General features: G+C 40.8%; 2 protein-coding genes across 5 annotated transcripts in view; both read left to right on the top strand.

Annotated features, from left to right (window-relative positions):
- Positions 1-2,763: 2,763 nt before the first annotated feature.
- On the top strand, positions 2,764-21,194 carry CASP2 (caspase 2). Of its 4 annotated transcripts, none has more exons than XM_053370458.1 (11): positions 2,764-2,907; positions 5,234-5,384; positions 7,861-8,028; positions 8,437-8,518; positions 11,485-11,582; positions 12,328-12,504; positions 13,279-13,407; positions 13,759-13,849; positions 17,138-17,287; positions 17,411-17,520; positions 18,999-21,194. In XM_053370458.1, exons 2-11 carry the CDS (start codon positions 5,235-5,237, stop codon positions 19,131-19,133), a joined length of 1,290 nt encoding a protein of 429 aa, XP_053226433.1. In that variant the 5' UTR covers positions 2,764-2,907; position 5,234; the 3' UTR covers positions 19,134-21,194. The 4 variants fall into 4 exon arrangements, with proteins under 4 accessions (XP_053226433.1, XP_053226434.1, XP_053226431.1 ...); XM_053370459.1 differs by having other exon boundaries at positions 2,764-2,911; positions 11,488-11,582; XM_053370456.1 differs by having other exon boundaries at positions 2,764-2,911.
- A 419-nt stretch (positions 21,195-21,613) lies between these two features.
- Positions 21,614-24,391, top strand: part of CLCN1 (chloride voltage-gated channel 1) — a 102,177-nt gene continuing 99,399 nt past the window's right edge. Inside the window, exon 1 of the mRNA XM_053370437.1 lies at positions 21,614-23,557. Within this exon, the coding sequence (XP_053226412.1) occupies positions 23,507-23,557 (51 nt within the window). The 5' untranslated portion in view covers positions 21,614-23,506. The remainder of the gene's footprint in view (positions 23,558-24,391) is intronic.

Here is a 24,391-nt window from a genome sequence, read left to right as displayed (position 1 = left end):
GCGGTGACATCTTAAACACTTCAACACAGGCATGGAACAGGCAATGAGGCAGTACTTTTAGATGGTGTCATCAAAAGTGCCAAGCAAGTGCCAAGCAAGACTATTCTGTTGCTAATTATGTCACCCATCGTGCATGTTGCACTGTGTTTTGTCAGACATAGGTGCAAGTCAAACAGAGTGCAAATCAGGAAAGGTATGTTTTATGCTGATAGGAGCAATTGCCAAGCTCTTTCTGATGAGCTACTGAGTGAAAGCCATATAAAAATCTCCTGGATCTCCAATGCTTCTGAGCAGTTTGGGGTGAGGGGACTGGTTAGAGACAAACTTAGTTGGTACCACAACTGAAATAAGGGTAGTAGTGGCAAACTTCTACTTTTCCTCTTCAACTCTAGCATATTTACCTCTCACCTCTCAGCTTCTTCTAAACTGAAAAAAGATAAACATGTATTTGCCTGTTTTCCACTGCCTTTCATACCTGTATAATACGGAAAATTTATAATGGCTTTAATGTACATGTTTTGCAAAATGCAAAGAGCTGCCATAAAAGTGCATGTCATGTACTTCAAAATGTTTTAAATGCATGCTGCTGTTTTTTAATTTCATTTTTTAATTGTTTGCCAGGTTGGGGTTGTTCCAATACGCTAATACGTTTCTTTAAGTGCAATATTTTGTGTTCATGATTAGGGAAAATTTACTGTCAGAAAGACATCTCTAAGCTGTTGTTGAGCATTCCTTATTATGAATTCTTATTTTCTTGGAAACCTGTTTTCCCTTCTCATCTGATGGCTGTTGCCCACATGTGATGGTGATGGCTCAGATGAAGGGTATCCAATTTAACTTTTGCATCTTGGGAAGTTGTGATTGCCAAACTTTCCCCTGTAGTAAAATGAGCTAATTGCATGCAACAGACACTCACCAAGCATTGGCTTATTACAGCTAGTAATTTAATTTGTAAAGATGTGAAGTTGCCATGTCAAAAGACTAAATATTATTGTGGAATTATGGGGCCTAACAAAGCAGCTTCTGCTCTTTGGGATGACTGGGATGAGGGCAGTAGAAGCTAGGCAGGAAGTGGAAATGCCTCTTAGCTTAGCTCAGTGTAGGTAGCATCCCAGTGAATGGCCTGAGCACAACTCTGGTAGCCTGTCAATAGCTCTACTGTTGAGATTAAAAGTCCTGTGCAGCCATAACAAGAAGACAGACAACTGACATTTTTCTGTCTTAGGGTTAGTGATAAATTTACAGGGAATACTGTCAGACCATGAAGATAATTGTGTTATTTTCCATAACTTATTTTACAGAGTAATAGTCCTAGGTGTTGGTTTAAAAGCAGCTTAAAGATTTGAAACTAATATAGTATCCATTTACCTGGGATTTTCTGTATTTTCATGCTGCTAGGTCTGTGGATTGCAAGGTGCTTGAAAAATATCAATAGGAGAATTATTGCTGATATAATCTAGTAATGAGACAAATTCCATTTGCCATTTTAAAAAATGCATACTAGGGATAGCAAGCTATATTTTAATGTTGTTGTTGAAGTGGCTTTAGAGTTCTGATGAATAAATACAGGAGATATTGCCACACAGAGAACACATTATTGAACCATATGCCTAATTGTAGATCAATGCATTTTTGGCAAATAAAACTGGCACTACCAAAAAGACATCTCTGTTGCCTGAAATATATCCTATTGTCATATTTTCACTATGAAATGTCTAAATGCTAGTAATTTGCTCTGATTTTTTGGTGCACTTTCCCCATGCATGTACTGTACATTATAATAAAACGGATAAATACCTCCATATTTTGTGTTGCACATCTTATTGCTCAGGGTAAGATTAGGCTGTTGAAAGCAATATTGCAAGAAGATTCATTTACCAAAAGGTCTTGGCTGCAATACGCATCGTCTCAGACAGCATCACTACACTTTCTCCAGCACCTGTGTCACAGCACCATCCATAGGGACGTAACTGCCATGCAAAACAGCACCTTTTCCTCCCTTTAGCTAATTTACCAGTCCAAGTATTTGTTTCTTGTAACATTAGTGCAGCTTGTTTTCTCTAGGCTGCAAGTTGGTGCTGTATCCAAACTACTGTATCGGTACTGGGATTTGACCAGAAAACAGCAACCCTGTCACATATACAGCTTCTTGAACATTGAGGGCAGCCGGGGACAGTGTGGAATAAATAAAATGTGCATGGATTATTTTTTTTTAATGGATTGATATTATTTCTAATTGTTTCTAATATGCATTTTTTAAAAAACCGTTGTACTTTAAGTGATCGCACGTGATGTGAACCACTTTGGGCACAATTTTGTGGAAAAGTGGCATACAAATAAGCAGATGATGATGATATTGCAAGTCCTCTTTTTTAAAACTAAGAACTACTTTTGAAACTGCTCTGTTCTTTTAAATAAAAAACCATCACCGCCATCCTCATGGGAGTGAAGACGGAATGTAAGGTCGGGCAGAATGCTGCAAAAAAAAGGGAGAACCCTGCGGGTTAAAACACGCCTGCGCAGTAGGGGCCAGCGGAGGGACCCAGCGGAATCCCCAAGGAATAAAGAGAAAGGCACGCATGCGCCCTACAATAGGCGGGTTCTGGGTAGTTTTGTTGAGGTATCGAGGCGTGCGGGGGAAGAGACTGGCCAAGCGAGTGGGTTGGAATGCGCGCGCATTCGCTCTCACAGTCCCGCCCGTTCTGCGCAGGCGCCCCAACCTAGTTGCAGCCACGTGATCGGGAATAGTTGTTCCTCCTCCTCTCTGTCCTCCCCTCCTCCCCACCCCCCGTTCTATTACTTGCAGGCCGTTGGAGGAAGGAGAAATTTTAGGCGGGAAAAGCTGCGCCTCCTGCCTCGCGCCCCCGCGGCCTACCGCGCGCCGGGAAGCGCCAGGCGACGGCGGAGGCGAGTGAGTGGCTTTTGCTCTTTTTCGCGGTTCGCTGAGGCAGCAGGGGCCGGGCGGGGAAGCGGGGCGAGAGGGAGCTGGACGGGGGCGAAGCCCCTCAAGGGAGGAGTGGAGGCCGGGGGATGGGAGAGGCCTCTGGCGGCAGAGCCCCAGGCGGGAAGCCGCTTTTGCTGAGGGGAAAGAGGGTTGACAGAGCCGCGCATCCTGCCAGGGCCCCTTCAGCGTTTCCTCCCTGGCACTTGCCTCCCTCCACCGACATCCCCGCCTCTCTTTTCATCGCTCCTAATATATAATGCAATGACTCCGCAGAGCCACGAATAAATAATGATCGGCGTTTATATAACGCGGGTTTTTTAATTGTTCAAAGCGTTTCAGGCGTAATTAATCCGTCTCACAGCAGTTTAATGGGTGAGCTGTGAACTGATGGTAGTTTTGGTGTGGCTTGCAAGTATAAAATTCAGGTGGAGAAACACAAGGCAGGGGTGTGAACTTAAAATATTGGGGATGGGGGGGCTAGGTAAGCCTTGCCCAGCATAATTGATGATGAGATGTGGCACATGCACACCATTTGAATGGCATTGCCCATCAACTCTGGAGGGACCTGGCCCCCTCTAATGTTTTATTGCAGGGGGCTTAAGGGACCTCAGCCCCCAGTAGTTGGCTCCTACCATCACAGGGATGTGGGTGGTGCTGTGGTCTAAACCACAGAGCCTAGGACTTGCCGATCAGAAGGTCGGCGGTTCGAATCCCGTTGCTCGGTCCCAGCTCCTGCCCACCTAGCAGTTTGAAAGCACGTCAAGTGCAAGTAGATAAATAGGTACCACTCCGGCGGGAAGGTAAACGGCGTTTCCATGCGCTGCTCTGGTTCGCCAGAAGTGGCTTAGTCATGCTGGCTCCCTCGGCCGGCTCCCTCGGCCAGTAAAGCGAGATGAGCTTTTAGAAGGGACACAGCTGTAAGGGTTATTGTGGATGTCTGCAGTTCAGAATTTACCAGTACACTGGAGGTTTAAACTGTTCTTAAATCTAAGAATCTAATGCACACCTCAATTTTCAGAACCGTGAAACCAAAAAAAGTATTTGCTGGCGCATGTAAATGTGCCATTGAATCTAACGCACACCTTGATTTTTGCAACATAATTTGGCCCAAAAAGGTGAGCATTAGATTCGAGTACAGTGGTACCTCGCAAGACGAAATTAATTCGTTCTGCGAGTTTCTTCGTCTTGCGAAGCACGGATGCACCCTGGTATTAACGGTTTTAAGAAAAAGGAAACAAACTCGCAAGACGTTTCGTCTTGCGAAGCAGCTCAAAAAACGAAAAACTCTTTCGTCTTGCGAGTTTTTCGTCTTCCGAGGCATTCGTCTTGCGAGGTACCACTGTAAATATGATAGATTTATATTGAATAAAAGTCAAAAGAGCTACTATGTTGCAGTAACTATGTATGAACAAAGTATCTCTGTTCAGCATGCAATGTATATAATACAGTGTTTTGTTATGGCCATTCTAGTGTTTATAAAACCGATGGTTTTGTTTATTGCAGAATTGAACTGAGGAAATAATATAGCAATCTTTCCCAGTTTGCATCTGTATTAGACTTGGTTTTAGTTGTTTTCATTTTATTGGTTGTGTGTTTGCCTCCTTGTGCTTCTTTGGGAGGAAGAGCACGCTATAAATTTAATAAGTAAATAAATTACTTTTCCACAAACTTTGAAATTGTTACCTTTCAGCATAGACATTTTCAAATTCTTTCTGAATTCCATAATTTGTGAGCCACTACTAAGCTGTGACTGTTTTCAGTGTAAGGCCGATGTTTAGGAAACATTGGTCTAGAAAGTAATTGAATGTTTTTGGAAGATGAGAAAGTCAGAGCTGGTGGCCTATAATTTTGGTCAATAAACAGGGCAGCTCTTTTTTCTAACTGGTGTTATTTCTAACTCCTACACACTCCCATCAGGTTATTGGTGTGATCACAAAAGTTCTTGTTTTCCTTCTTCCAGCCAGCAGATCCTTCACCAATCTTTGTTGGATATTGCTGATGCAAAACTGTAATTAGGGAGAGAGGAAAGAATGTTCAGGAATCACTAAAAAAAGGTGTGTGATCTCTACTAAAAGATCTGTGTAATAGAATAAACAAGTCTTTCAAAGTTAGATTTCTTTTCATTCAGAATTCCCCATGATACCCCTCTTCCATTTACCAGACAAAATTCTATGTTCCTAAGAATTCATAATGGAAACACACAAGTTTCACTCCTCATTTGGTGTATGATTAATGTGAAAACTTGTTCCAGTAGATTGTTAGAAGACAAAGCATTTTTATCTCTTCTAGGATGCTGGGCGCATGTGGCATGCAGAAATGTCACCAAGAGGCTCTGAAAAAGAATCGTGTTTCCCTAGCAAAGCAGCTAGTTTTGAAGGAACTGATGGAACACCTCATAGAAAATGATGTGATCACTGAAGCAATGATGGAGATGATACAGGTACAATTACTCTTGTCAGCAACTGGAATTAAAAGTTTAATTATCCAAAATTATCGTTGCTGTTTATGCTTCTAAGTGCCGCAATTATTCCTGCGTGTCAAATGAGATCAGTAGTATTCGGCAGCAAATAACTATATAAAACAAATGTCATACTTGTAATTAGGGATGGGCACATCTGTCTATTTCCAATCCATTTCCCATGTGTACATTTAGAAGTCCATTCTGTCTGCAATTTTCTTTTCAATTAAGTTTTTGGTACGCATCTTAAATATGCATACTTTATATGCCTTGTGCTATGTTTTTGAAACGGAAAACCATACCACAAAATTGGAGAAGTGCAAAAACCAACCCCTGTATTATTCCAAGTGAAATCAGGGTAGTTTGCTTAACAATATGGACTCAGCTTCTTATGTGGTAAGAACTGCCTGAAAGTGACCTTTTTAAGATGGAAAAGGGTTAGTACCCTCTGTTTTCAGACTCAGTGTGCTCCAGAAGACTAAGGTAGGCCTTCTAAGAAAAATATATAGGATAGGCTAATAGCTTTCAAGGACATTTGTGAGGCTGGGCTAAAGAGCAAGAGAATGAACAGAAATGAGGCACTTGGCTAAGTTCTAAAAGCCCATGCTGGCATAAGTAATCAAACAGCTATTGATCCAAGCACCCCTTTTGTCACTTATGTCTCAGTAGCTCCTAAAAGTTAACTTTTTTAAAACAAGTGTTTGCATTACAGAGCATCATGCCTCTTAAAACACTGGGTGCTATTGAAGTATTCCCATTCTATCATCATCTCTGTTTGCAGGAGTCCAGCTGTGTTGTTGGATGATGCAGACTTAACCAATAAATTGAAATAATGTAGAATGCTGGAAAGGGAAATAATTTTTCCAGTTCGCAAGCTGTGAGGCAGACTTTTCCAGTAATAAATCACAAACATTTTTATTTCTATGTATTTCTAAAGAACCAATATTTTAATATAAATGTATGTTAAACTATCAAGGGGATGCCAACTTCTTTGTGTGTGAATCTGCGTTAGAAACAGAGATATGAAAGCTAGGAGCTAAATGGCACCTTAAACCTAGGTTATGGGCACAATTTATTTAGACACACTTTTTTATAACAAGAATACAAAGCTGACTGAATGAACCACAGCTAAAATCTTATGTTCATTTTTCACATGGTCTAGTCCTCATCCGAAGACTGCAAAAAATAAAGCCATGCTTCCCCTGTCCACCCCCATAATATTCTTAAGAGGATCTCTTCTCCAGTCTTCAGAGTGTGGCTGGAAGTGGGGAGGCAGAAGAAGGTCCTCCTTTCTGTCCACTGTGCAGTTTTAATCTGAAATCATAGGCACAGTACTGTACTACGCCCAGAGCTCAGAAATTGCTTGTGCTAATGAAATTCTCTGTCGCAAAATGTGCCTAGAACAATGGGAGTTTCGAACACTGGTGTGAATAAATGTATAAAGTGTGATTGTCTGATTCACCCTGAGTAACGTTATATAGGGGTTTTTTTTAGCAGCTGCTCTGTGTTTTGCGTAACATGACTTGGCCAGGCGTTATGTCTTGGGTATGGCGGATATATTCAAAGAGACATATAACCAAACCAGTCCTCTTGTGAGAACCTCCCAAAGCCCAGTAAGCAAGGCAGACAGCTTAAGAACTCTTTCTGTGCTGGTGCAAAAGGAGCTTTTAAACTCCTTGCCTTATGTGCAAGTTGCGGGATTTCAGCTGGCCATCTTAAAACCATGTGGGCTTGAAATCACACAAGTTAATCGCGTGCAAGATGTGATTGTTCCTTGATGTAAAATATTTAATCCTCCCTGTGCAAGTTCCTTGGAGGTTTCCGTACAGGGTTGCTATATGGGAGACAAAAGGAGGAAAGAATAGTGAAATTGAATATATTTATTAAATGTATGTTAACATTTGCATGATTCCATTCTTTCAAATTAGGCAGCAATCCTAGTATACACACTAAGGAGTTCTAGATATACCGTATTTTTTGCACCATAACACTCACTTTTTTCCTCCTAGAAAGTAAGGGGAAATGTCTGCGTGTTATGGAGGGAATGCCTACGGGTGGCATGCCTACGGATTTTCCTCCTCTAAAAACTACGTGCGTGTTATGGTCGGGTGCGTGTTATAGAGCGAAAAATACGGTAGGTAGGTAGTCGTGTTGGTCTGCTGTAGTCAAAGCAAAATTTAAAAAAAAATCCTTCCAGTAGCACCTTAAAGACAACTAAGTTTGTTATTGGTATGAGCTTTCATGTACATGCACACTTCTTCAGATACGCTGAAAGAGAAGTCACCAGACCTTTATATAACAGTAAGAGAGTGGGAAGGGGTATTACTCAGAAGGGTGGTGGGAATGGGTGATTGGCTGAAAGGTGTGGTAAACCACTTCAAAGCTCCATAGGAACGATGTTGGTTCACCTATCCAATTCAGTGATCTTTTAACATGTTTGGTTTTTTTCTGAATTCAGGGCAAGTCTGGAAGTTTTAGCCAAAACATAGAATTCTTGAACCTGCTCCCAAAGAGGGGTCCCAAAGCCTTCTCAGCTTTCTGTGAAGCTTTACAAGAAACCAAACAGCAGCACTTAGTGGAAATGCTCCTGAGCACCATTCCCAGCCATAGCAACGGGAATGCAAGGGTAAGGAAGGATCAAATAAAAATGGGGTGGGGGGACCCCATATTAGTTTAGTGATCTCCTGTTGTCCTCTCCATGCTCCTGAATACCCTCACTTCTATTTTTGTTGTTATGCTGGAGTGGCACATGATTCCTCTGGTGTTTTATATGATAATTATTTTTTGGGGATGTGTGTCGGGAGGGGGAGTAAATACATTTACACACCTGGCTTGAAATGAATATTCCCCAAAAGAGGACCAGGAATCCTAACTTCAATAGATATACACTTACATGTGTCTTATCTTTTCTGTGCTTTGTGGAAAGACTACCTAGGATGATTGGTGTGTGCATAGATACCCAGTAGACAGAAGGTGGTTCTTTTCCTTTACATCTCTGTATTTCTGTTTAATAATGCTGTGTGGACTCTTTCAGCTGAATTCTGGCTATGAGGAAAAGCTGCCATTTCCTATATCTGAATCAGAAATCTCTCAAAAAAGGCCACGGTGGCAACTTGGTAAGTTTATTTTTGTGAAATGTGATTATTGCAATTGTAATGGCTAAAAACTTCCTTTTGTTGTTTACTAGCATTCTATTTAATCTGACACACAAAGAACAAAAGAAAGAAGATTTCTGTTGTGTGGGTAGGAAAATGCATGTGGATTTTCCAGTATTGCATTTGGTTAAGAAAAGATCAAGCATTTTTGTTAGGTAAGAGCAAGCCTGAAAACATTTAGCCCCAAGGAGCTATTTTTTAAATATATTAATAACAAAAGTCAAAGATCAGTGTGCAAGGCTTTTGTAATCCAAAATAGATTTCCACCACCTTTGCTTTTGTTATGGCAGCCACATGGTGGTGGTGCTGCTTTATTTGTTTGGAATATTTATATATTCCTCCCTCATAAAGGCTATTTTTAGTAGTTGGATACTATAGGATACTTTGAAAATTGCCAGAATGTGTCCACTGATGAAATGCTATTTTTGCTTGAAATATCTATTTGAGCCAAGAATAATGTGTAGAAAAGATAGTATATATGAAATCACATATAAGATAGGCAACTTGTGGCCTATTTTTTCAGACTCAGCCTATGAAACAATATTATCTGACCAAATGCAGCCTTCAAAATTGTAATGAAAGGTTGCCTGCAATTCCATTTATAAGGAGAAATTCCCACTTTAATATTACACTTGTTTCTTTGTTTTGGATGTTATGCTCCAAACTGTAGTTGCTTTCTTTTGTGGTGTAGTTGCTTTTGGGACCTGGGGGCACATTCAGAAATGTAATAAACTGTTGTGAGCACCACAAAATGCCCAATTGGTGTTGCTCAGAAATGAGCCAAACACACATAAAAAAGACAAATAAACAGACAAAAAAGTTGGCTCTTCACCTACCACCCCAACAACAAAGCTAAAAAAGCACATTTTTTTAAATTAAAAATTGTCCAAAACTGGGAGAGGCAAGAGGCTTTGGGGTGCAATGGGGGGCTTTGGGGTGCCATGAGCGCACCATTTTGGGGACACAGGTTGCTTGGAAAATAAATGCTGCAAAGGGCTCTTGTATTTTCCTCTTGTTTTACTTGTATCTCATGCATGTCGTTCATGGCCAGACTTCTTTGAGGGAAATTGTTTTCTCCCTATATATTTTGAAGGGACAGAGATATATTTTAAATAAATTAGATATAAATAAAATTAAAGAGAAGAATGTGCCTGAGATTCACATCTTCATAACATAAATACTTAAAACTAGGTGACATGTTTTTTTAATAAAATGTGGCTGGGATGTGTGGCAAATTGTATTTCAGTCCCCAGACTATTGTTTTCAGAACGGTGGCTCTTAAGAATACAATATATTGACTATAACGTTCTTATATTTTCCATGCAAAAAGCTGACCTACTTTTTACATCCAAATTTTATGGCCAGGTCTCTTGGTTTCGGTTGCATCCTGCTGATCTTCTAAATTGCAAACTGTTTTATTATTAACTAGCAACCAAATAAATTATTCAGTATATGCGTTTTTTATCCATGACTATTAACAATAGCTGTAACACAGAAATAATCACAAAACTATAATTGGTTGCCATTAGTCATTATATTTGGCAGGTTGCACAGGGCAAGGTGCCTAGACTTGAGCAAGTCATAGGAGTTTAACTTATGTATTAACCAGCTATGGCGAACCAGTACCCTCCAGATGTTATTAGGGTCCAACTCCCATCAACCCCAGCCAACATGGGTTATGGTCACAGAGGATGGGTGCTGTAATCCAAGAACATTGGGTGGGTTTTTCTAAAACGTGGCTCTGTCTGTGTTTCACTGGTAGCCTCAACCCTTTCTCTCCTTGATATAGTCCCAACAAATGCCTATTTGAAGTTGCTACTTCCACTTCAAAGAAATGCTCCATTGGTGTCAATGGGGGCTTCCCTTGAAATGTAGAAAGCAGCATCAGAGAGGCTATTTTTGTTAGCACCATAGTAGGGAGAGAATTAGAGAATTGTAGAGATGGAAGGTGTCAGGGAACTGACATCGGAGCCAGAGGTGGAGGCAAGGCTACTAAGCGATGCTGGAGAAGGGCCCAGCAGGGAGAGAGGCAGCTCATCAGCTGGGGAAGGAAATCAACGTAACACCAGGGATAAAGGGGGGCAGATGGGGGAATCGGCAAGGGGGCTCCAGGACTCCTCGCCGGAGACCAGCGGGGAGAGCACGGGTCCTCCGCTACCCACACCCACCCTGCGCAGAAGACTTCCGCGCAGGGAAAGTAGGCGTAGACTCGGCGTCAAAGAACTTCTTTGCTGGAAGAAGTTCAAGAAACGCCCACTGACGGATTCTGCTAGCGACTGAAACAGCCACAAAGTGAAGGGCTGTCCAGACAGAAAAGGTTTAACCAGGCAACCTAGCCAGGAGTGGCGGCAACTTACGCACGAGCAACCCCTATAACCATTACAGAAGGGAACACCAGGACCACCTAGTCTAACCCCTTCAGTATTAGAATATTTTGCCCAACATGGGGCTTGAACCCACAACCCTGAGATTAAAGGGTCACATGCTCTACCCAACTGAACTATCCCTCAGAGCTAGAAAGTAAATTTGCCTACTCCATCTCCACAGCCATGAGGCTTCTGCAGCTCCCCTGCAAATGCTGCCTTCATAACAAAAAATGCACACTAATTACATTCATACACTTTATATCAAGTCTGATTTAACCCTGAGATTCTCCCCACTTAATTAATATACACATATGTTCTAAATATCACAAAAAGTGGTGTTTTAAAAAGCTACATAAACATGCATTTGATTTGCAATCATTTTGATCTCTTTACTGTAACTGGGAAGTCCATTCTGGACTTACTCCTCCAGCGCTTAAAAAATTGGTGGGTTATATTATTAATCTGGTATCCCTAAATAGTTGTAAATGCCAAGTTTACACTTGCACAGAAGTTATTTTGTTGCTGAGCCACTTACATTTTGGTTGTTGGCCTGTGTCTCAGCAGAACCAGTGGAGCATTCTCTGGATGATGGAGATGGTCCTCACTATCCTCAGGTGAAGCTGTGCACCCCAGAATTCTATCATGAGCATGAGCACATGGTGAGTCTCCTGAAGGGTGGAAGTTTAGGGTCCCCCCCCAACAAGCATTGGGTGCTTTTATTGGTAATCTGCAGAAAGCCAGCTTCAAAATGTGAAATAAATGCCTGTTCAGGGGATGACATGTTTTTTACTTTCGCATGCGATTCTAAAAACATGAGCCATCTCAAACTGAAAAATAGAGGCAGGTGGTTTAATAAGTTTTATTTTGATGTGTGCTTCTCTTTTAGATACCTGTATTTTCTTCCCAAAGCCACTTACATATTTTCCTAGGAGCTTATGCCATTTCTGAGTCCAGTTCTTAAAGTGTGATAGCATGAGTTCCATTGCAGTCATTTGATTTAAGTCTCCTTCCCTTACAGTCTCTGCCAGGCATTCTCTTCTCACTGGTGCTTCTACCAGACTGGGACATTTTTTTCTAATTCTTTAGGCAAAAGAATATAGTTCTTTTAAAATCATCATTAAATTTCTAAATGGAAATCCTGTACACTGATAGAAACAAATATGAACTTGTTTGAGCGTTAGCATGAAACCTTACATTGCTGGGATTTTTCTGGCCATTAGCCTATAAATCCTTTTAAACTACAGTGTTTTTTCTGCTATAAATGTAAGGTGTCCTCTCCCTTTTGTGTTTATTTATGTAGGTATGCAACAGGATTCTGACTGTCATGAATAAGTATCTTGTGATTTTGCTGTTTTACATAATATACCAGGAATCTGGATCCATCAGGTTACCTGTTTTTCACAGGCATACAGGATGAAATCACACCCTCGGGGCTTGGCGCTGATACTTAGCAACGTGCATTTTAGCAGTGAGACAGACCTAGAGTTCCGTTCTGGTGGCAATGTTGACCAAGCTGCCCTAGAAATGCTCTTCAGACATCTTGGGTACCAAGTGATGGTACAGCATGATCAAACTGCACAGGTGAGCCCTGAGAATGGAACAAGCATGATGAATGTCTCCATCCTGGAAGTCATTTTTTATAATTGGCTCTTCACAATAAATTGGGTAACTGACATCATTTCTAATGTGAATCTGGGTATACTGGAGCAAGCATTTTATGTATACTAAGGATTGTATTTCCATGTAGAATTTTTATCTCTACTGCTATCTAGATAGCATAATTTACTGTATTTTTATTAAGTACTTTATTTAGTTTGTTCAGTCTCACAATTTTATTAGCAAATTCATTTATTTTAACGCATTTCCCTTACATTACTCTCACACACGTTCAATAAAAATCTACAGAAAATTGCTTAGTGCAGTAACTTTGTTATAGTGATTAAATAACTTTGGTCCCCCAGAATTGTAGAGGCTGGGCACAGCAACCAGAAGTTTCTCTCAGCCTTTGCCTAGACAGCCAGGGCCACTTGGGCTGTTTCTGCCATCAGGAATCTTCTACTTCCGACTCTGGAGTCAGTGGATGTAGTTAATGGAGGCCCCAGGAAAACTAGCTGGCTGGTTACAGAATTTTAGAAACTACTATCTCTGAATAATTGGATTAAACAGAATATAAAATCTTAAAATTCTCTGGAAATTGGGCCCATGTTCAACCATTTTTGATAATTAATTAGCCCTCTTTGGCTCCCCATTAAGCTTGTTATTGGTACGTGGCTTTGCTCTGTTAATTGTGCCTTTCCCACTTCTCTGGTATTTGCAGTTTTAGGGATTGCTGATTTTAGTTACTTCTTTTCTCAGGAAATGCATAAGGAGTTGGAAAACTTTTCAAAGCTTCCAGTTCACCGAGATGTAGATTCCTGCATAGTATCACTTCTCTCACATGGCATAGAGGGTGGGGTCTATGGAGTGGATGGCAAACTGCTTCAGGTAATTTACCTTTGTGGAGTCCTCCTTTGTGTAGGGCGTGGTCATCTAAGGATGATGAAATTGGCAACCAGCTACTGGCAAATAAAGTTATAATAGATTCTGGCCTGAAGCAGAAATGAAGGTATTTCTGGAAGTTGGAAAGCAATTAATGGAAACATATAGGAGCAGAATGTATATTTGAATGATATTTAGAATATTGTGATTGCTTGCCTATTTCATTGCCACCCTTCAATATAAATATTCTCATGATGATTTACAGAATAACATATATAACAATTAAAAAGCATGATTCAGATAAAATTGGTTTAGCAGTTTTTTCTAACAAATGTTTACCGTGGTGTTTTTTTCCAGCTGCAGGAGATTTTCAGGCTCTTTGATAATGCAAACTGCCCTAGGCTTCAGAATAAGCCCAAAATGTTCTTCATTCAAGCATGCCGGGGAGGTACGTAACCCAAGGAGAAGGGGGTGCGGGTGGGGTTACCTGTGCTTCACAAACATTCCCCATTCTACACAGCTTGCGCTCAACTCTCCTCTTTGCTTCTCTCAGGTATAAGCGGAACCCACATTCACCTCCCTGCCTTGCTGTTGCCACTACCTCTCTCTGTAAGTGCTTCTCACTCTGCATGGCATGTGGTCAGCAGATTGCAGACCCTGCAGCACCGTGAAAAATTGGAGCTTTGTAATAATTCCCATATCTTGCATGTGTGGTGTGGGGCGGTTAGCCACACTAATCATAACCCAGCATGGAGATTTTACCTGCGTCCTGGAACTTTATCACATTTGCTCTTTGGTCTGGACTATAGATTTCCGTATCTTTTCTGGATTTGGGGGAAATGAAAAAAGCAGCAGTCCGATGGCCAGTAACCCACCTTCCATAACACCATAACATAAAACAAGCACTATGAATTCCTTTGAAGAGAGATTCCATTGAAAAACTCTTTTATGAAGTTCCTTAAAATCAGATGGGGAACAGGGTCTTCAGCTGCATTTAGAGCATGTACAAGAAAATTTAGACATTCAAAGCTTAATGTCACCGTCTTCAGTGACATGATCACTCATGGAAGAAACTCAAGTCCATTGAAAGGAATTTTGGAAGAAAAGTACCAAGAAACACAAGAGGGGCATAAGCTTCTTGGCATAAACTTTCTAGCACATCTTCCAATTATACTGTGTTTTAAGAGACCGTAACTTGTATATGAGATGATGGGGGATTCACAAAACAGGTCACTTTCCTTAGCCATTTGAGGCCATGCTGGAACATAAGCCTACAAGAAATGTAGCATTACTTCCCAGTAACCTTACTAATTCAAGCACAGAACCTTAATGAATCCTCCCCTTCAGTGAAGAAAAGGCTCCCAGAGTGGCTTCCAGTTCTTAAATGTAATAAAACTAACATGTACATGCACCACCTCTTTTCTACCTTGCTCCAAGCTTGTGCTCTTCTTTCTTAATTGCCTCCCTCACATTTTATTTCCCTCACCGCCTGCCCTGCCAGCAAATGTCGCTACAAGTGCCTCTGGGGCTAATGTTTTCCCAGTTGTTTTTCTGGTCTGAGAGAGAAGGAAGGGGGGTCAGTTTGCTCTTGATTCTCCTTTTAAAACACCACTCTGCTCGACTGACCTGCTCAAATTAATGCAAGAAGCAGTCCCAAAATGGTATATTCAATGGGACTGAGGCATCCAGAAGTGGGATTTAGGCCTTCCAAGTTAACAGTCACATTTCCAACTGTGGATTATCCATCTTTAAGAAATTCTTAACATAGAAGCCTAAGTTCTTCCAAAATTCAGTTCTTATGCCTCTGCTTGGTGGCTTCAGCAAGCATTTCAAAACTGAATAAGCCTGTCTGGATGGGCTAAACCAAATGAAGCTTTTGCAACATATTTGTGCTTGATGCAGGCCTAGTTTTTTTAAAAAAATAAATCTATAGACACTATAAAACCATTATGACCTGGAGATCCTTTGCACAGTATGCTTGGAGTGTATATATAGACTATATAGTCCAACTCCAACTTCTGAATAGAAAATGGTTTGAAGAAGGGAACAGTTCAGCTGATAAGAGAAGTAATGAAAAACAGAAGCCATTCCTTTTCATCAACAGTTGAAAGTTATAGTCCTTCATGCTTTTATATTTTCCTTTTCAGTCTTACCTTGATAGTGAAAAAACAACACACAGGTTTTATTCTAAGAAACAAATGGAAAATTTATAGTATCCCGTGCTCATGAAGCTACCTTGAAGGTTCTGTCTGACAGCCTCATACCTACCAAATTAAATTTCTTTTAAGCAGAAACACTGTGGTCACTTATAGAAAATTCAAGGTGCAGTTTTGCTAAATTTTGCTTAAACCTGAGTAGAGATCACTTTGATAAAGGAGACTTGGTGCTATTCAGATGAGCTTTAAAGCAGCAAAATTGAAAGAAATTAGTGTCTTGAAAATAAAGCAAAATTTCTGATCTTGAAGCAGGTTTTGGGCAGCAGTTTACCGTTTGGCAGTTTAATCCAATTTTTCAAGCTCACTGCTGGTGGAATAAATTGTGAAAATACTTTGCAAGCATTATTTGATCAAACTTCATTTTACTGGACACCATTAGAAACTAGCTTGAGGGTGTCACTTGAAATAGTTTGTCCTGAGTCAGATCTTCCCTTCTCGCCATGCTTTTGATAATGATGATGATTTGAAATTTTAAATATCAAAAGTCACAGTGGCTAATGCCTGTATATGTATAGATCTTACTAGACATGTTGGTGATGCTGCTCGAGAGCAAAAATATCTGTTCTCAGTCTTTCTTAAAATGGTTTTGTGTGTCCGATTTATTAGTTCGTGGATGCTTGATGTTTTCAAAAGTTGTAATGCAATCCAAGAAGATTGTGCTGTTTGAAACCAGGCAGTTTTCATTCAAGTCTATCTAAAAAATGATCAAGGGCTCTGTCCTACATTTTTCTCATTCCTTTTATTACCTCTAACCTATGTATACACATCTTTTGTACTGTTTAAGATGTATGGTGATTACAGAGGGAAAGCAGCTGGAACAACCTTTCCAAGATGTATAAATACTTTCTCTTCAGATTTTATTCCCAGATTTGCTTCGCCTTGGGTTATACCCTTACTTAAATATGCTTAATATTACTTAATAACCTTAGTGTTTCTTTTCTTTTTTCTTGCTCTTCATGTACATGTTGCTTTTTCCTATTTGCTCTGGCAAGATGTAGAAAGAACAAAGAGTCTGTAGCACTTTAAAGACTTAATAAATTAATTGTGACATAAACTTCCTTAGGCTGGAGTCCACTGCATCAGGTGCATGAAGTATTCTCAGTTGATTAGTCTATGCCAATGGGGGTATAATCAATGGGATTTTCCTCTTCTATGGCAGGTGATTCTCCAGGGGCTGATGGGGAAGGGGAAAGCTAAGGTGAAAATAGTTGGGATTCTTAAATCAGTGCCTGGCTTACACACAACTACTTTGGGCATGAGTTCCCAGACTTAACCCCATGTGTACCAGGGGAGTGGTACCAATGCTTTTTGATCATTTAATTACTGCAAGTAGATAAGTGGCTAATAAGACTATTGTAGGCAAATTTGGTTATTGATGCCAAAAGTAAGGAGGTCAGGGAATGTAGATGATGCTCAATAGTAAACCCTACTAATTGAACATACAATCAGAAATGTACCTTTATAAAAGATGATTGACGGAGGTGAGTGAAATTCCTGCCTTCTTGTTTTCTCTTTATTAGATGAGACAGACCGTGGAGTGGACCAGATAGATGGGAATGAGCGTGCTGACTCCCCAGGTTGCGAAGAAAGCGATGCCAACAAGAAAGAGAATCCCAAGCTGCGTCTTCCCACTTGCTCTGATATGATATGTGGCTATGCCTGTCTGAGAGGTATCTGGAATAGTACCATAAAGGTCTTTTTGTTACGTTATTTTAATGAACTGCTCAAAGGTGGTTTTACACCTTTGAACCCTCTTTTTCTACTTTGCATTGACTTTACTTACTTACTTACAGGCACAGCTGCTATGAGAAACACCAAACGTGGGTCCTGGTATGTAGAGGCTCTGACCTCTGTGTTTGCTGAAGATTCCAGAAATACGCATGTGGCTGACATGCTTGTAAAGGTGAGCTGGGATGCTGTGCTTCACTCTTGCTTCTCAACTAATTTCTAGAAGGTGCTGCACTCTTGAGATACTTGAGATACATTCTTGTTTAACTTTTGTTGGACCTCCTGTAGCATTACTGTTCCCTTTTGGGGCCTCTGGGAAGCAAAGTGCAACTTCTGCAAACAGACATTTGATATAATTTAGGGGTGTGCTGTCAAGAGAACAAGCTGGTCATCACACTCTTTTCCAACAACACAAGAGATGACTCTGCACATGGACATCACCAGATGGGCAGCATCGAAATCAGATTGATTATATTCTCTGCAGCCAAAGATGGAGAAGCTCTATACAGTCAGCAAAAACAAGACCTGGAGCTGACTGTGGCTCAGATTATCAGCTTCTTAGCAAAATTCAAGCTTAAACTGAAGAAAGTAGGAAAAACCACTGGGCCAGTAAGACACGCTCTAAATCAAATCCCTTATGAATACACAGTGGAAGTGAGGAACAGGTTTAAGGATTTAGATTTGGTGGACAGAGTGCCTGAAGAACTATGGATGGAGGCTCGTAACATTATACAGGAGGCAGCAACGAAAACCATCCCAATGAAAAGGAAATGCAAGAACGCAAAGTGGCTGTCCAATGAGGCCTTACAAATGGGGGGGGGGAAGGCAAGCAAAATGCGAGGGAGATAGTGAAAGATACAGGAAATTGAATGGAGATTTCCAAAAAATAGCAAGAGGGCCTTCTTAAACAAGCAATGCAAAGAAATAGAGGAAAACAACAGAATGGGAAAAACTAGAGATCTGTTCAAGAAAACGAGATATGAAAGGAGCATTTCGTACAAAGATTACCATAATAGAGGACAAAAGTGGAAAGGACCTAACAGAAGACATGAAGAAGAGGTGGCAAGAATACACAGAGGAATTATACCAGAAAGATACGGAGGTCTCGTATACCCCATGTAGTGTGGTTGCTGACCTTGAGCTAGACATCCTGGAGAGTGAAGTCAAATGGGCCTTAGAAAGCACTGCTAATAACAAGGCCAGTGGAAGTGATGGTATTCCAGCTGAACTATTTAAAATTTTAAAACATGATGCTGTTAAAGTGCTACACTCAATATGCCAGCAAGTTTGGAAAACTCAGCAGAAGATCAGTCTACATTGGAGAAGATCAGTCTACATCCCAATCCCAAAGAAGGGCAGTTCCAAAGAATGCTCCAACTACCTCACAATTGCGCTCATTTCACACGCTAGCAAGGTTATGCTTAAAATTCTACAAGGCAGGCTTAAGCAGTATGTGGACTGAGAACTCCCAGAACTGCAAGCTGGATTTTGAATGGGCAGTAGACCGGAAGTCTCGAGTAAACAAATATCCTGTCTGGTTTGAATTTCAGTAGAGCATCTGAACCAAGATAAATAAATAAAAAATTATTCAAAAATGAATATTGTTTTAAATTTCTAAACCTTTCTTTTGCCTTTTGTTACCTTTTCATTTAGGTGAATGGAATGATCAAGCATCGAGAAGGTCATGCCCCAGGCACCGAGTTCCACCGCTGCAAGGAGATGTCAGAGTATTGTAGCACTCTTTGCCAGGACCTTTACTTGTTCCCAGGAATTAACTCTGTCATCTAAGGGGGCCACTGCCTCTAAGGCCAAAGTCCATGTAATACTCTGTGCCATAGGATGACCTCCTGTAGAGGTCTAGGGCTACTCTTCCCTTACAGCATTTCATATTGAAGGTAGGGGGCATTAAGCTGTCCTGTTTAGGAAGCGGTTGACTGATGAACATATGATACTTGTTCTGTTGTTTCTAACAGTTTTTCTGATTTTATTGGGAATTTCATATGTTATCAGATATTGTGACCTATGGAAATTAGCATATAAATGTCTTTAAGTTGATCATGCCTGGCTAAGCCAGCTTTCTTACTCACTGTGCAGCTTTCTTACTCATTGTGCAAATTTCTCTAATATCAGTTTTTCAGACAGACTTTGGCAACTTGTTGATGCTTGCCACCCAGTTTAGGTTTTATAAGTGTAGTGTGTTTATGTGCCAACATTGAGGTTGATGGGGAGCACCTAGGTAGCGAGTATTTATCACAACAGGAGTGTGAGAAATAGCATTCATAAAGCTTTTATAAAACAAAAACAAAAAGCATGCTTTATAAATTGAATTTTGCTTTAAGACAAAATTGTGGCCAGCCAAGCAAATTTGGCAAAACCACTAGCTAAACTGAAAAGGAACCTTCTAAATAAATGAAGGACATGCAGACTAATAAAGACAGTTTGGAATAGTTAGGTTAATGCTAAAGTCATTTTATATCTTTCATCACCCCCTCCCCCTCCAAAAAATAATAATAATGAATACACGTGAAATTTCTATTTTGCTAAAAAGATATCCTCCCAAATCTGTTCTGCTTATTTTCTCAAAGAAGTTGATAATTATTAGCACAAACTCACACCAGGGCTTGGAAACAATTGAAACAGGTTTCCATTCCACAAGGTGTTTCTAATGATATAACAAGTTTGTCTTTTTGACTTCTGTTGTTGCTATTTCCATTATTCTCAATGGTAGCATACCCTGTGATGACTATAGTAGACTTGTCATTTTATTAGGAGATGTTTGCCTACACTGTATATGTCTATATTTTCTTGCCATCCATCCCATGATTCCCTATTCATTGTGGGTGAAATTGATCCTCATGAGCAGAGGCATGGCTATAAGCCCCCCACCCCCCAGCTGCTCAGATGCCACACATGGCTTTTTAAGGGCAAATCTACACATTGGCAGAGTTAGGGAAATCTCTGCATGCCCATTTGCACACCTGCTTTGCTCCTCCCATTGTGTGAGCAAACAGTTCAGGAAGTCTTCAGTTAATTATGCATTCTTTTCTCCAGTACTGTAACGGCCCCCTTTTGCGGGACCTGCCATTTTAAGAAACTCACTTGCAAAATGAGGACAATCCTCAAGAGCCAGTCTTATTTATATGTGCAAATGTATACTCCCAGTGGTGCAACAGTCCTGGCACCCAGTAGCCACAGGTGGTTAAAAGCCTGGACTTTTAACTGGTGCATATGTTTGCTGCAGAGGACAGGAAATGTGCTCTATTCCCTCTCCCCCCCCCCTTTTCTTTTTTTTTAAGTTCCATGCCATACCTAAGTTTTGCTGTTACATTCTTGTATATTGTTGCCTTCGGCATCCTAATAAACCTGCAGCCAAGGACTGTATGCTTAAACAAGCTGCCCTTGATCAGCCTTTATCATTCTCTTTTGCCTAAGATTTTGAAAAAATATTTTTATAGGATTTTGATATATATTTTTAAAAACAAACATAATGGTTAGGAAAATAACATGAGGCAGAATAATCTAACAAGAGGCCAGAAGCTTAGAAGGTCCTCTTGTCCTGCCCTAGTGCAGTTGAACTGCATACCACACCTGTTGAGCAGTAGCCATTTCAGGGCCAGTGAGCAGCTCAGGGTGACAACTCAAAGGTTCTTTCCTCTGAGTAAAAATAGAAAAAAAAACATGGGAGTCCTCTCTGGAAATTGGTGCTTGATAACTGTACTGTGTTAGTACAGACGTCTCCTCCTAGTTTGAGAAAGGAGAGGGCAGGTCTTTGTCACTGCCACTTTTTATAAACTTTGTATATAAACTATATCTTCATGTGCCAAAATAAAAAGTGATCTTGTTTTCTAACTGGCGTACTTTCTTTTTTTATTAACCAATAAGGAGGCATGGTCTCTTTCTCTATATCTGCAGTGCAACTAGGTTACAGAACATGCCTTTTACCAAAAAGCACTGGTACAAAACATGATTGATTCTAACCCTGGAGTCAAGAATGTGGGTAAAGTTTTCAGTTCTGTGTAGTTGTGAGTATGAGCCCTTTGTCTGGAGCTGGATCCGGCCCAATCGCCTTCTCATTCCGGTCCGTGGATGGTTTTTACATGAGTAGAATGTGTCCTTTTATTTAAAATGCATCTCTGGGTTATTTGTGGGGCCTGCCTGGTGTTTTTACATGAGTAGAATGTGTGCTTTTATTTAAAATGCATCTTTGAGTTATTTGTGGGGCATAGGAATTCGTTCTCCCCCCCCCCAAAAAAAATAGTCCACCCCCCACAAGGTCTGAGGGACAGTGGACTGGCCCCCTGCTGAAAAAGTTTGCTGACCCCTGAGCATTCAAAACAGGGATCCTCCTTAGTGACACCTGCGTAATCTTGCGTTGTACTTGGTTGATTTTACAAGAGAGGAGTGTGGTTTATGCTAGCTGTATAGATAGGGTGCTGACCTCATGTGACCACGCTTAATCTTTTTTAAAACCACCATGCTTGCGTGAATTTACCCCCAATAAGTATAGTACTTGTTAACATGGTTGCATTGGGTCTAATGTCCTTTCCTCCATATGGTTATCTGGCCCACAGTATACTTTGAATTTGGGGGTTGCTTATTAAGAACATCTAATGTCTTAATTTGTAAATACCCAAATTAAAGGATTTAAAAAGCAAAGGAAAAGCCATTTAGGTTTTTCAGAAGAAAACAGCTGAAGAAAAAGGAAAATGGTAGCCTCAGGGAAAGTGGAAAGGAAACACTTTCACAAATATATTAAGCAGACACTGGGATTCTTATGAAAACGTCAATTGCATTAATAAGTAAAAATGAAAAAGGCCACTAAAATTGCCGGGCTAATGAGCTATTATTTTGCATGCTTTTGCTCATAATTATAGTCTGCTTGACTGAGTTGAAGGATTCACTTTAGTAACTGAAGACGAGTTATGCAGAAACCATTTTTAGTGTGTATGTAGTTTGGGAAACTACATGTTGTGTGTGCATATTTTATTTAAGGTACTACACCATTAAATAAACCCTTAGGAATATGATTGTCCCGGGCTACCTCTTAAGAGAAGAACTGTTGCCATCAAAGCAAAAGTGGTTTGGTAATACCCATGTTTTGCAGTCTGTACTCTTCTACTAAATAGGTATTTCAGAATCCTTCTAAATCAGTGCAAGCGGGGGGGGGGGGATTGGTAGTTCCACCACCTTCAGAAGTTCCAGGGTGGCAGTGGTCTGGAAGAGGACATTCTCCATGTGATTCTCCCTAAGCTGTAGAATTCCATCCCCACAGGTGCACTGGGCTTCATTACATAGATTTTGTCATAAGTTGAAGATGCACCGGGTAGGCACCTGGACTGGTTCAGATAATTAGATGTGCATGACAGAAATCTGAACATCTGAAACAGCCCCTAGAAAAAGGTAACCTTAAGTCAAACAGAAAAGGAATTGTTTAGAATGGGCATTGTGGAATAGAACAAGAACTAGTGGGACAAAATTATTTTTTATAATTCTCAGCCCTAAGCATGTTTACAGTTACATCCTGCTGACTTCATTGGAGCTTATTTGCAGTAAAGACTGTGGCTGTTGCCTGCTTATGAGAACAATCTCTGAAGCCTGTGGGATTTGAACTTAGCTTCCCAGGGGATGCTGTTGAGAGTCTGTCAACAAGGGCATTTGAAATATACAAAGCTTTGGATTATGGGCTGTAATGGTAATAGCCGGGCATTGGCACCTTTGCCACTAGGGTATCCTTCTCAGTCTAATAATTTTGGTCATTATTCATTCTTTTTTTCCAATGCTTTTTCCATGAGTCAAACAAATGTCAACCTCCGGTCCACCTCCACCAAAACCCTACCGATCACCCTTCCAGTTCTGGAATTATTGGCCTTGGACAGAAACAACCCCACTGGAGCCAGGAGAAAGAAATCTTATCACCTTTTAATTTACTGGGCTGACTCAGTGCCAGAGCAGCAGTTAGAGGCATTAGAGCAGAGACACGACTGCTGTGTCAGAGCATGAGCAGAACCAGGGTATCTGGTTACGCATCCCCCCCACAGTGAGCCTTTAGCTGGAGCACTCGCAACTTCAGTTTTGTCCCATTCCATGATCCTGCAACAGGGAAGCAGAAGGGAAGGCACCTCCCCCGGGATGCCCAGTTTCCCCATTTGCAAACACTGAATATGACTGGGGACAATCGTCCAAAAAGGACATTACAGTATCAGCAGACACTGGTGAGTACACTGGTGTTGCATACTTCTCATTTACCTGGGCACCAGCCAGGGAGCCTTCAATTGTTGTCTCGTACCCCGTAATCTGCCGCTTGAGAACCACTGATTGGGATGCCTTTAGTTGTCCAAGCATCACGGAAAACCAGTGTAAAACGTGAAAAGTCATTCCTACACTTCCTGGGTGGAGTGAAAATCCTTTGATAGTTTGAGAGGCAAAAACAAAACAAAAGAAAAACAGAGTCTCTCCCTGCCCAAACAGATGTCCAAGCAGTTAAGTTCACTTAAGGGATAATTTGCAGTTTGGTTTTTGCCTGTGCTGGATTGGGAGGTAAGGTTGTTTGAGGTTCGAAGTTAGAAATATTGCCATTTAGCTTCCAGCTGAGGTGAAGAGTTGCCCCAGGATAAGGAAAAGGCAATAAAACTAATGCTTGAGTGCTTCAATCTTTGTAACGCCCGCTGCAGTAAAATTACTCTTCTGTCTTCCATCTATTGTGCTGGCAGCTATAATGTTTGGGTGGTTTGAGGTTACATTAGTATTCTGTTCTGTGTTGCTAAGCAGGAAAACGTTCAGCTCTTAGATTCTGGATTCTGTTTTTATTTTGGAAGATTCCTTTCTCCAGGGAATGCATGGGGAATTACTGATGAATATTATAGAAGGTGTCTTAGCTACTTCTTTGAATGATGACTGACAGTGACCTGTATACTGTATTGCAAAATAATGAGTGCTGTTGTGCAGAAATGATTAAGCAGTTTGCTCAGACGGGCAGTGGTTATCCAAGGTTTTGGGCAGAGGTCTTTCCCAGCTTGTTACTGGAGAGTCTTTTAACTGGCAATACC

This window comes from Podarcis raffonei, chromosome 17 (genome assembly GCF_027172205.1).
Source record: "Podarcis raffonei isolate rPodRaf1 chromosome 17, rPodRaf1.pri, whole genome shotgun sequence".
In the NCBI taxonomy this organism is placed as follows: Eukaryota; Metazoa; Chordata; class Lepidosauria; order Squamata; family Lacertidae; genus Podarcis; species Podarcis raffonei.
The sequence above is the reverse complement of the archived record's forward strand: the minus strand, read 5'-3'. Positions and strand labels throughout refer to the sequence as shown.

Coding starts and splice junctions, on each gene's coding strand:
- CASP2 (XM_053370458.1), top strand. CDS start 5,235: ATGCTGGGCGCATGTGGCATGCAGAAATGTCACCAAGAGGCTCTGAAA. Junction 8,029..8,436: donor ATAGCAACGGGAATGCAAGG/GTAAGGAAGGAT, acceptor GGACTCTTTCAG/CTGAATTCTGGCTATGAGGA. Junction 12,505..13,278: donor AGCATGATCAAACTGCACAG/GTGAGCCCTGAG, acceptor TTCTTTTCTCAG/GAAATGCATAAGGAGTTGGA.